Source organism: Platalea leucorodia, assembly GCF_965183815.1.
Source record: "Platalea leucorodia genome assembly, chromosome: 26".
In the NCBI taxonomy this organism is placed as follows: domain Eukaryota; kingdom Metazoa; phylum Chordata; class Aves; order Pelecaniformes; family Threskiornithidae; genus Platalea; species Platalea leucorodia.
In genome coordinates, this window is record NC_138848.1 from 726,809 (window position 1) to 738,185 (window position 11,377).

An 11,377-nucleotide genomic window follows, 5' to 3' on the forward strand; every position below is an offset into this window, starting at 1 on the left:
ATAACCCCGCCTCCCGTGGGCGGGGCCTGGCGAGGGGGGCGGAGCCAAGGGGCAGCACATGGAACCCTCAGGGCTCCCTGCGGCGGCGGCGGCGGGGGCAGGACAGGACCCCTCATTAATTAAGATTAATTACGATTAATCAAGGCAGCGCAGGGAGGGTTGAGGAGGCCGGGGGCAGCGCGACCCTGCAGGGGGGCCCGCAGCCCCCCCCGGGACACAGGGCTCGGCTCATGCAAGGTTTTATTTGCCTTTGCGAGGATGCACGACAGCCAGCGACGCCAACGCATGCAGCAGCGCCTTCCTCCTCCTCCTCCTCCTCCTCGCCCCTGGGGAGGAGCCGGGGGGACGCAAAGTCCCGCAGCCCCCCGGGGAGAACGGGGGGACCCCCGGCGCAGAGGGGGAGAGCTGAAAACCCGGGCTCGCGGGGAATATATTACATTAAATATCTGAAGAGGGGGCCATGTACAAGGAAAGGGGGGGACGGAGCCGGGCGGGAGCGGCTCCGGAAAACGGGAATGGCTCCGGAGAAGGGGAACAAGGCGGGGAACGTGGTGGGGAAAAGGCGGGGCGGCCGCCTAGCGCAAGTCCTCCTCGCCCTGGATGGTTTTCTTGATGCGGAGCAGCATGGTGGTCAGCCACTGGTCCAGGCGGGAGATGGAGTCGTACTCCTTCACCTGCGGGGGGAGAGGAAGAGGAGGGAGGCGGCGTTGGGGAAGGCAGAGCCCTCCCAGCCCGGCCTTTGGGGCGAATTCCCGCCTTTTTTTCCCGGCGGCGGCGTTAAACCTACCGCGTCGGTGTAGGCGTCGATGTTCTGCTCCTCGTGAGCGTCCAGCAGTTTCTGGGAGAGGGGAGCGGAGGGGATGAGGGAGGGGAGAGGCAGAGCCTCCCCCCCCCGCCTTCCTCCGAACAGACGCGGGGGGCGCGGAGCCCAGCCCGGCGCCGGCAGGAGCCCCCCGGGGAGCGGGCAGGCCGCCGGCGCTCCCGGCCCCTCAAGCGCTCCGCGATCCCGGCCCCGCTGGCGCTGCCGTCCCAGCGACGCAGGCGGGGAAGGAGGGAGTTGCGCCGCTCACCTTGACCAGCTTGCACTCCCTGGAGTCCGTGAAGGCCGGGAACATCTCCTCGTACTTCTGCACCGCCAGCTGGGGGGAAGAGGAGGAGAGAGGGATGAGGAGGAGGAGGAGGAGGAAGAGAGGGAGAGGGATGAGGAGGAGGAAGAGAGGGAGAGGGATGAGGAGGAGGAGGAGAGGGATGAGGAGGAGGAAGAGAGGGAGAGGGATGAGGAGGAGGAAGAGAGGGAGAGGGATGAGGAGGAGAGGGAGCAGAAGAGGGAGGAGGAGGAGGAGGAGAGGGATGAGGAGGAGGAAGGGAGGGAGAGGGATGAGGAGGAGGAAGAGAGGGAGAGGGATGAGGAGGAGAGGGAGCAGAAGAGGGAGGAGGAGGAGGATGGAGAAGGATGAGGAGGAGGAGAGGGAAAGGGCTGAGAAGGAAGGGGCTGAGAGGAAGGAGGAGGAGAGGGCTGAAGAGGAAGAGGAAGAGAGGGCCGAGGAAGAGGAGGAGGAAGAAGAGAGGGCCGAGGAAGAGGAGGAGGAAGAAGAGAGGGCTGAGGAGGAGAGGGCTGAGGAAGGAGGAGGAGGAGGAGAGGGCTGAGGAACAGGAGGAAGAGGAGAGGGCCGAGGAAGGAGGAGGAGGAGGAGAGGGCCGAGGAAGGAGGAGGAGGGGGCCGAGGAAGAGGAGGAGGAAGAAGAGAGGGCTGAGGAAGAGGAGGAGGAAGAAGAGAGGGCTGAGGAGGAGAGGGCCGAGGAAGGAGGAGGAGGAGGAGAGGGCCGAGGAGGAGGAGGAGAGGGCCGAGGAAGAGGAGGAGAGGGCCGAGGAGGGGCCCGCGCGGGCGGGCTGGCTCTGGGGGCTTGTCGAGGGCGGGGGCAAGCGTCCCGGCAGAGCCGCTAGCCCCGGCCGCACCTTGGCGTTGAGCATGTCGATGCAGAAGTGGCAGAGGGCGGCCTTGAAGAAGTACTCCTTGGCGCTGTACTTCAGCAGCGGGCTGTCCATGGCGCTGGTGCCCACCTGGGGGGGCGAGCGGGAGGGAGGGCAGCGCTCCCGGGGACGAGCCCCCTGCCGCCGAGGGGCTGCGGCCGGGGGTCTCTCCCGACGAGCGTTTTGGGCGGGGGAGAGGGAGGACGGGGCCCCCCAGCGCCAGCGGGCTACCTGCTCGTAGATCTCCACGGCTTTCTGGTACTGCTCCAGCTGGGCCGCGTACGTGGCCACCTTCAGCAAGCACTTGTTGGCAGAGCTGCGGGGAAACGGAGAGCGGGGAAAGCTGCGGGCAGCGCCGGCAAGGCCTCCCCGCGCCGCCGCCGGCCCGGCTCCCACCCGAGCGCCGGGAATTGGGGGTCCCACGAAGCCCAGGAGCGCCGGGAGCCCTCCTCTCCCCCCGGCACGGCACGCCGCCAACCCTCGCCGGGGCCAGAAGCCGGCGGTGAGGGCGAGGAAGGAAGCGGGCAGCGGCGAAGGCGCGCAACGCCCCTCGCTGCGGAGGGGGAAGTCGCTTTGGAGACAGAAACTCGGCCACCATCTGTTTTCCTGAGCCGCCCCGGGCTGTGCCGGAGCGCCGATCCCGCACGGAGAGAGAGCGGCAGAGCCTTTACCTGTTGGACTCTTCCCCTTTGTAGTAATCCGCAGCCTGCTCGTAGTGGGCTATCGCCTAGGAGGAAGGCGAACGCAGTCAGGGCGTAGCACACCGTTAAAAAAAAAACACATTTTATATATAAAAAAATACAAAGCTCGGGGCGCCGCAGAGCCTGCGGCGATGCCGCGCTCGGGAGAACCCTCCCCAGCCCGGGCCCCGCGGGGCGCACGCCTGCTCCCAGCCGCCCACGCAGCTTCCGCTGCCCGCGCTGCCATCTGCGCCGGCTGCCGCGGCCGGCTCCCCTCCCGAGGCGGCAACCGGCCGGCAGCTCCCCGCCGAGACAAGGTCAGGGCAGGGAGAAGGCCCGGACCTTCGGCGGGGAGCCAGATGCCGGGCCGGCAGGCGTCCCGGAGCGCGGCGGCTCTATCGGGATGAGCGAAGATACGCTCCCTCCCCGGGGGCCAGGTTATTTTTCTCTTTTCAGGCCATTCGTTAGGGGGGCGGCTCATCTCCTGGCTGCCCGTGGGCGCGTTTCACACCCGTCTCCTGCCAACAGGCTGGGGACCTACTGGGCAGCTAAATTTGAAGACGAATCGTATCGCTGCCAAGGAGCGCGTCGGATCGGTGCCGAGGAAGAGGAGGCTTTCCTGATGGGAGCTGGCGGATCCGGCTGAGCAAGCTCGGCCCTTCCCCGCAGCGCCGAGGGCAAAGCCCTACGTTATTTTCCCAGCAGCTCACCGGGAGCGGCGCCCGGCGGGGCCGGACGGCGCCGGGGGTTATTCCCAGGAGCTGTCAAGCAGGGTGTCAGGGAGGCTGGCCGGGAGAAGTGTCGAGAACAGCCCTAAATTAACTCGGGAAGCGAGCGGAAGCCCGAATTAGATCCACGCAGGATGTGGAAACTTGTTTCTCTTTAAAACGAGCCTGGTTTAGTTCCCGGGAGAATTAAAAAAAAAAAAAAAAAAAAGCAGCCCATTGAGTCAGAACGGAGCCACGGGGGCAGGAACGGCACCCGCGGAGGCGGCCCTGCGGGACCCCGCCGGCACCCGAGCCCCCGGGAAGCCGGAGGCCTTCGCTGCCTCCGTCGGCAGCGGCCATTTCTTCTCAGATGGCTCCAATCAAACTGTTCTCGCACTTCCCAGACGCCCACGCAAGCCCGAAGCCTTTTTTTTTTTTTGTTAGCCGCGGCGTCAAGGCCGTTCCAAGCGTCTCCCCGGGTTTGCGCAGGGCTGACACACACCGGGAAGCGTCGCTGGTATTTGGGGCTTGACGCCGGCGGGGCGGCAACCGGCAGAGCTCAGCGGGGAAGAAGCGAGAACAGCCGGAGGGCAAAGGGTGACCTGCGGAGGGTACGTCACCCCGAGCGGGCCGGACGGCTCGGAGCGCGTCTGCCGGGGCTGCGGGGAATCGGCAAAGCCCTCCCGAGCCACTGTCCCAGCCGCGAAGCCTCCGGGTTTCGACCGCTGCCGAATCCCCGCCGGAATTGACGGGGGCATTTACGGAAGCCGGAGGGCGCGCGGCCCGACGGCCTTCCCCTCTCTCCCCGGCGTTTACCTTTTCGATGTCCACCAGCTCCGTCTCATAGATTTCCGCTATGGATATGTGGTGCTTCGCAGCGATGGTGAACCGCCCCTGGAAGCGGAAAGGAGTCGGCGCTCGGAAGGGCGCTCCCAGCCCGACGGGAGCGAGCCCCGCACCGGCGACAGGCGAGCCGCCGCCCAACGCGCCGTTCCCAGCGCTCGGGGAAGGATTTGGCCCCTGCCCACCACCAGTTTGCCTCCGGGTCTCGCCGGGTGCTGGTTTCAGCCCTGTTTAACGCCAGCAAGCTGGGCAAAACCACCCGAGACCCCCCGCTTCCACTCAGCTGGGGGCACGGAGAGGGGGGCCCGGCCCTTCGGCCTCGCCGCTCCCCCTCCCGGAGAACGCGAGGCGAGAAGATTACGGCCGGGCTTACCATGTCTGTGTAGATCTCGATAGCTCTGATCAAACAGTTAATGGCCTCTGAGAAGAGAAAGAACAGCTTCGTGAGCACGGGCGCTTCGGAAGAGCGGTGCCGTTCGCCACCCCTCCCTCCCGCTCCCGGCCTCCCCGAAGCGACGGAGCTGTATTTATAGCACGCTCCAAAATCAATAGCTGCTCAAGAAAAGCTGCTGAGGCTACAGGCTTCGAGGGAAATTTAGAGCACGCGAGCGGCGACAGCGACCGGCAGAGCAAATCAAAGACTCTCTCTGCTGGCACCGTCGCGTCCCCGTGCCCCGGCGTTCGGCAGCTGATGGCCAAGAGCCAGCCGGTTCGCGCCAGGCAAACGGACGCCGCGCCAGAGGTCCCCGACCACAGACCACCCACGCCAAAATCTGCTTTTCTACACGTCGGAAGCCCCAACGCTGCCGCGGACGAGAGTTATCCGAGGCCGAGGGGCACGCGGAGCGGTTTGGGCAGCCTCCGAGCTCGCCGGGTGCCGAGGAGCCGTTGCCGCTCCGCTTCCAGCGCGGCCCTGCTCGTGGTGCGCCGGGCCAGGCTGCGTCTCCTCAGGTCCCCGGAGCGAAAAGCAGAACCCAGAGCCGCTCGCGACTCAACCGTTTGTTTCCCAGAACAAAAGGCCTTTGTTTGGGGCGCAGGGCGTTTGAGATGCGGACCCCTCGGATGTCTGGGTGCCGTCCCTGCGAAGGGACGAGCCCCGGCAGCGGCTCCGCAGCCCCTCTCCTGCCCCGCAGGACCGAGCCGGGAGCCCCCCGCCGCCTCTCCCCAGACCCCGGGGCAGGATTTAACCCGGCGCCGACTCCGACCCGGCCCCCGCTGCCACGTTTCAGCCCTTCCAAAGGGAGAGAGGCTCGGAGGAGCGCCCAGCTCCGCCACGGCCAGGCCCGCACGGCGCAGGACAGGGGGGCCGAAGCCGCAGCGTTTCGCTGTATTTCAGGAGGAGGCGCCTTCCCCTCGCTGTCTCCGAAGAGGCGTGGGAGGAACTCTGCTGCAGCTAAATGCCAGGCTCCAGGAGACGGATCTTTTTCTGACTGCTCCCAGCTGCCAGGCTCGCAGCGCTCCCTACCAGGGAGCCGAGCAGCCGAGGAGCTGCCATCTGACTGACGGCTGTCACAGCCGCGTCTTCGCCGTACGGCACCCAGCCCCGGCTACGTGGGACGGCGGTTCACGGCGCGGGCAGCGAGGGGGAAGAGAAGGGAGCGGGGCTGGATGCCGAGGGACCACGCCGGCGCCGGGCTCCGAGGGCAGGAACGCCGCCCTCCGGCGCCGCTGGGGTGAAGGCGGCTGCGGGACCCTCAACCAGCTCCGAGGACGAGGTCGGTTCACCGAGAAGAGGCAGCGGTGGCGTTCAGCCACGTTTTTCTCTCCACAAGTTCACCTGCGGGGTCGTGTCTGCATCCTGGCCCCTCCAGCCATCCCCGTTGAACACCTCACCCGCCGGACGGCTCTGTCTAGCACAGACCCATCCCCGCCACAGGGAATTCCCCTGTATTCCAGGTTTTTACCCCATTAGGAAGAGGCAGGCTCAGCCTCCGCCTTCCCCCTCTGGTTTCCCGAAAGCCACGGCGCGCCGGGGCGGGGGGAGCGGGCGCGTTTCGGCACACCGGCTCGCGCAGCCACCCGAGAGAGGAAAACACAGGTCGAGAGCAGCACGGGAGCGGATAATCGGAACATCAATCTCCGGGAGATTAAGCAAATCCTCCATGAGATTAAATTTGTTTTCTCCTCAGGTTACTTTGTTATCTTCTCTGAAAATGACCCAAACTGATGCGGCGCAGATAACCCGGGGGCAGCGGGAGCCCGGCAGCTCGCCGGGAGCAGCCGAGCGGTCCCCCGCGGCGCGGGTGAACGCAAGGAAAGCGAGACCGACTCTCGCGCTCCTTCCCCTCTTGGCACCCTAAACCCAACGCTCCACGCTCGTCACCTCCCACCGCTATTCTCCCCTCCTGCGCTCCAAACGACGCGGAAGAGAGCTAGGATCCCAGTCACCCGTGGGGGGAAGACGCAGGACGCCCCAGCTCGTCGCCCGGCCCACCGAAGCCAGCCGAAACGCCAGCCGTCGAGGAGCGTTTCATCTCAGCTTGCCCCATCGGCCCCAGAACCTTCCCCGCCGGCTCGGCTCCCAGCAGCTCGGGAGCTGCTCGAACGCCGGAGCGAAGGGAGCCAAACCAAGCGGGATCCACGCACGGCGCGTGAATCACCACCAAACCCCTCCTGCGGCTTCAGCTGAAGCCATATGCTCCGAGTCAGGCTCGGCGCAGGGATTCCCGCGGGGGGGGGGGCGAACCGACGTCAGCCGGCAGGCACGCCGGCTGCGGAGGTGAACCTTGCCTGCCGTCAGCTACCGGAGCGACTCGCAGCTCGGGGAAGCACGTCAAATCCAGCCCACAGCATCTCGGCTCGCTCCCAAAGGTGTCGAGAGGAGGGGATAACACACACCCAGGAGAAACCCTTGCGTAACGGGCGAAAACCCAGCAGGTACGCACGACGCGCGGCCGCCGGTAACCGAAATCGGGGCGTTTTACGCGTGCTCGCGCCTCCCACCGCAGCTCGGGAGGCTCGGCGCCGGAGAGAAATCGAGCCCTTACCTTGCGGGTCAGCTTTCTTGAAGGCATTGCCCGCGTCCACGAAGTTGGTGGCCGCGTCGTGCTTGCTCTGCAGCTGCAGGTGGAGCTGCGCCGCCTGGCAAAAGGCATTCCCTGCGGCTGGAGGAGGAGAGGGGAAGCTCAGGAGCCTCGTCTGAACCGTTTCAGAGAGGTGGGGTGGAAAAGCTGGGCGCAGGCAGGTCACCCCGCTCAAAATCGAGCTAAAATAAACCAGCGGCATCGAGCCTGCGCCGGCTTTCAGACCCGGAGGGGTTCGCTCCTCCCCGGGGGCGGCGAGGAGACCGCACCCCCAGCCCGGGGCAACGGCTCGCGGCCGCGCTCGTACGTACCGCTCCAGTTTTTGGCCATTTTGAACATGTTTGCTGCTCGGGCGTAGATGTCGCATGCTTCCTCTATCCTGGAGGAGCCCCTGGAAGCAAACAGAAACGGGGCGCTGCACAAATGCCTGCCGGGAAGCTCAAAACCCGCGCCCGAGCGGAAAGGAAAATCACGTTGCTCCGCTCCAGCAAGAGCGAGAGGCTCCCGGGGGCGAGCTGCTGACACGGGAGAGAACGGAGGCCGACGGGGAGAGAAAAGCGGGTTGGCTGCCCGCTTGCTCCCGGCTGAAGCTCGCCGGCGGCCCGGCGGCTCGCACGGCCAGAGGAACGGCGCTCGCAGCCGTGGGGAAGCGCCCCGACCCTTCCCCGCTCTAAATCCCCCCCCGCAGACGGCGGGAGCTGGGCCGGACCTTCACAGAAGCGCTTTTTTATGAATAATTAACGAGCGGAGGAACCCTCCCGCAGCGAAGGGCCCGTCCCAAACGAGCCCCACGCTGCTCCCATCGGCGAAGCCCTGGCTCACGGCCTCCCTCTGCCGCCGGGGACACAGCCAGCAGCCGCTGGAGCAGCCTCCCGGCCCCAAAAACAGCTTCCCGGGCCCCAAAAACAGCCTCCCGGGCCCCAAAAACAGCCAGAACCCAGGGAAGGGAGAGGCTGCGGGGCTGCCCAACAACGACCCGTTTTAAAACGCAGGGCCTGCGGCACACCGGCTCTGCCAGCGAGCGCGTTCCTCTGCCGACCTCGCCGATTCCGCCTGGAAACCCCAGCTGGCGACTCAAGGGAGCTTATTACGGTCGCGTTTGCATTTTTGGGGCTTTTTTTAAGCACAAGCCTAAGCCGTTTTGCTCACGTTTCCTCTCTCCCGGAGACGTGGCAGGGGCTGGCGGGAGCGACTCGCCGGAGTCAGCAGCTCCGCCAGTTCGGATCGGTTTCAGCAGCAAAATTCTCCCGTTCCCCCCCCCAAAAAAAAGAGGGAAAGCATCAAGGCAGCTGCTCCGCCCCACGCGCCAACCGCGCTGCCGGCGATGCCGCCGAACGCCGGCCGATAACCGGGCTAAAAGGGCAATAAGCATTCGGCGGATTTCGGCAGCCGGATTTCACGTGCGTGGGGCTGACGATGGCTCGAGGCCGTTTGAGACAACCCGAGAGATCTCGGCGCTTCGCAAAACGGCCTTTGAACTCAGAGAATCCCAACCGCGACTGGAAATTACCGTTTAATACCTAAACGCCCCAGTTTTCCACCTCCTGTTAATTTGGACCTGTTAAATAACGTTAAGGAGGGCGAGCTGAAGGAAACGCGGCAGCACGGCGAAGCGAAGGGCAGCAGAAACCGTGGCTCCGGTCCCCGCCACGCACAAAACCGGGCCGCAGCGTCTCCTTCCCAGCCGCAGCCCGAGGAAAACAAACCTCCCCCTTATCGGACTCGCTCTTGTTTATGAAATCACCCGGTTCGAGCTGAATTTGGCAACGTTAAGCGCGGGGAACCTCTCATTTCTCCCCTCGCACCGCGGTTGCGTAAAGCCGGAGTTAAAGCCAGGCCCAGTCAGCCAGCGCGGCCGTGAAACCGGCCCGGTCTTTGGTGCCAAGTGGGCAAATGGAAGCCGCGGAGCTTGGCTTTCCAGGACGTGCCGGCAGCCAGGAGCGCGCAGGGCCGCACGTAAAGTTTATAAAACCCAGTTTGAACTGGTTGTAAAGCCCAGGCCGAAAGCGAGGGATGACTTCACAGTGAACTGACAGGCGACCAGAGCGCTTGCTGGTTTCCGACAGCCTTCCCCAGCCTCACCCATAGCCCCCGCGCCCCGTAACGTGCCCCAACACCCGCTGCCACCCCCCGGCGCCCACCCCGCAGCCCCCCAGACGATCCTAGTGCCTTTTTCCCATGCCCAGCACCCCCCCAATGTCCACACATCAGCCCAAAGCCCCCCAGAAACTCCTAACGCCCCTTCTCTGCCCCCCAGCACCCCCTACGTGCCCACCCTTCACCCTAAAAACCCCTCAGGGCCCAGCACCTTCACCCCAAAGGCCCTAACACCCTTTATCTGCCCCCCAGCACCCCCTCACTGCCCACCCCTCACCCCAAAGCCCCCCCAAGGGCCAACACCTTCATCGCAAAGCCCCCTAGAAACCCCTAACACCCTTTACCTGTCCCCCAACACCCCCTCAGTACCCACCCTTCACCCCAAAACTCCCCCGGGGGACACCACCTTCATCCCAAAGACCCCCAGACACTCCTAATGCCCCTTCTCTGCCCCCCAGCACCCCCTCAGTGCCCACCCCTCACCCTAAAACCCCCCAGGGGACACCACCTTCATCCCAGAGAGACCCAGAAGCTCCTAACGCCCCTTCTCTGCCCCCCAGCACCCCCTCAGTGCCCACCCCTCACCCTAAAAACCCCCCAGGGGACACCACCTTCATCCCAAAGACCCCCCAGACACTCCTAACGCTTCTTCTGTGCCCCCCAGCACCCCCTCACTGCCCACCCCTCACCCCAAAGCCCCCCCAAGGGCCAATACCTTCATCCCAAAGCCCCCTAGAAGCCCCTAACGCCCCTTCTCTGCCCCCCAGCACCTCCTCACTACCCACCCCTCACCCTAAAACCCCCCAGGGCCCAACACCTTCATCCCAAAGACACCCAGAAGCACCTAGCACCCCTTCTCTGCCCCCCAGCACCCACCTCTCACCCCAAGGAACCCCCAGGGCCCAGCATCTTCATCCCAAAGCCCCCTAGAAGCCCCTAACGCCCTTTATCTGCCCCCCAGCACCCCCTCACTGCCCACCCCTCACCCTAAACCCCCCCCAGGGCCCAGCACCTTCACCCCAAAGACATCCAGAAGCCCCTAACGCCCTTTATATGCCCCCCAACACCCCCTACGTGCCCACCCCTCACCCTAAACCCCCCCCAGGGCCCAGCATCTTCATCCCAAAGACATCCAGAAGCCCCTAACGCCCTTTATCTGTCCCCCAACACCCCCTCAGTGCCCACCCCTCACCCTAAACCCCCCCCAGGGCCCAGCACCTTCACCCCAAAGCCCCCCAGAAGCCCTTAACACCCTTTATCTGTCCCGCAACACCCCCTCGGTGCCCACCCCTCACCCTAAACCCCCCCCAGGGCCCAGCACCTTCACCCCAAAGCCCCCCAGAAGCCCTTAACACCCTTTATCTGTCCCGCAACACCCCCTCAGTGCCCACCCCTCACCCTAAACCCCACCCAGGGCCCAGCACCTTCACCCCAAAGCCCCCCAGAAGCCCTTAACACCCTTTATCTGTCCCGCAACACCCCCTCGGTGCCCACCCCTCACCCTAAACCCCCCCCAGGGCCCAGCACCTTCACCCCAAAGCCCCCCAGAAGCCCTTAACACCCCTTCCCTGTCCCCCAGCACCCCCTCATCCCCCCCCAGGACCCAGCACCCTCCTCTCGAAGCCCCCCACCCGCTGTCAGGCCCCCGGGGGGGCCCAACCCCGCACCGGACCGGGCTGGCCGGCTCGCACTCACCCGAAGAGGCCGGCGAAGAAGGACTGGGAGCCGCGGACCTTCTTGTCGGCCTCGGCCAGGAGCTGCAGCGCTTCCTTCTCCTTCCCGGCCTGGTCCATGGCGGCCGCCTGCAGCCGCGGCGTTCCGCCTTCACCTGACGCCGCCGTGCGCCCCCTTCACGTGACGCCGGCGGCGCGCCGCATTGGCGGGCGGCGCCCACGTGAGGCGGGCGGAGGGGGCGGGGCGGCGCTTCCGCCTCGGCTCCCCGCGGCGAGGGCGGGCGGCGCCCCCTGGCGGCCGGGGGGAGCAGGCGCAGGCGGGGGGCGCGGGGCGGGGGGGACCCCGCCGCCCTGAAATGGGCCGGTTTCGGCCTTTTCGGCCA

General features: G+C 65.9%; 1 protein-coding gene across 1 annotated transcript; it reads right to left on the bottom strand.

Moving 5' to 3' along the window:
• Positions 1 to 164: 164 nt before the first annotated feature.
• NAPA (NSF attachment protein alpha) lies at positions 165 to 11,157 on the bottom strand. Its single transcript, XM_082333545.1, has 11 exons — positions 11,017 to 11,157; positions 7,536 to 7,615; positions 7,189 to 7,305; positions 4,575 to 4,621; positions 4,175 to 4,252; positions 2,643 to 2,698; positions 2,203 to 2,287; positions 1,957 to 2,061; positions 1,071 to 1,139; positions 788 to 838; positions 165 to 674 (listed from the first exon to the last, which is right to left on the bottom strand). Exons 1-11 carry the CDS (start codon positions 11,112 to 11,114, stop codon positions 576 to 578), a joined length of 885 nt encoding a protein of 294 aa, XP_082189671.1. The 5' UTR covers positions 11,115 to 11,157; the 3' UTR covers positions 165 to 575.
• Positions 11,158 to 11,377: the final 220 nt, after the last annotated feature.

Excerpts from the sequence above, each read along its gene's own strand:
- NAPA (XM_082333545.1), bottom strand. The coding sequence starts at position 11,114 with ATGGACCAGGCCGGGAAGGAGAAGGAAGCGCTGCAGCTCCTGGCCGAG. Across the intron at positions 2,288-2,642 it reads AAAGGGGAAGAGTCCAACAG|CTCTGCCAACAAGTGCTTGC; the intron begins GTAAAGGCTCTG and ends GTTTCCCCGCAG. Across the intron at positions 839-1,070 it reads GGGAGTGCAAGCTGGTCAAG|AAACTGCTGGACGCTCACGA; the intron begins GTGAGCGGCGCA and ends CCCCTCTCCCAG.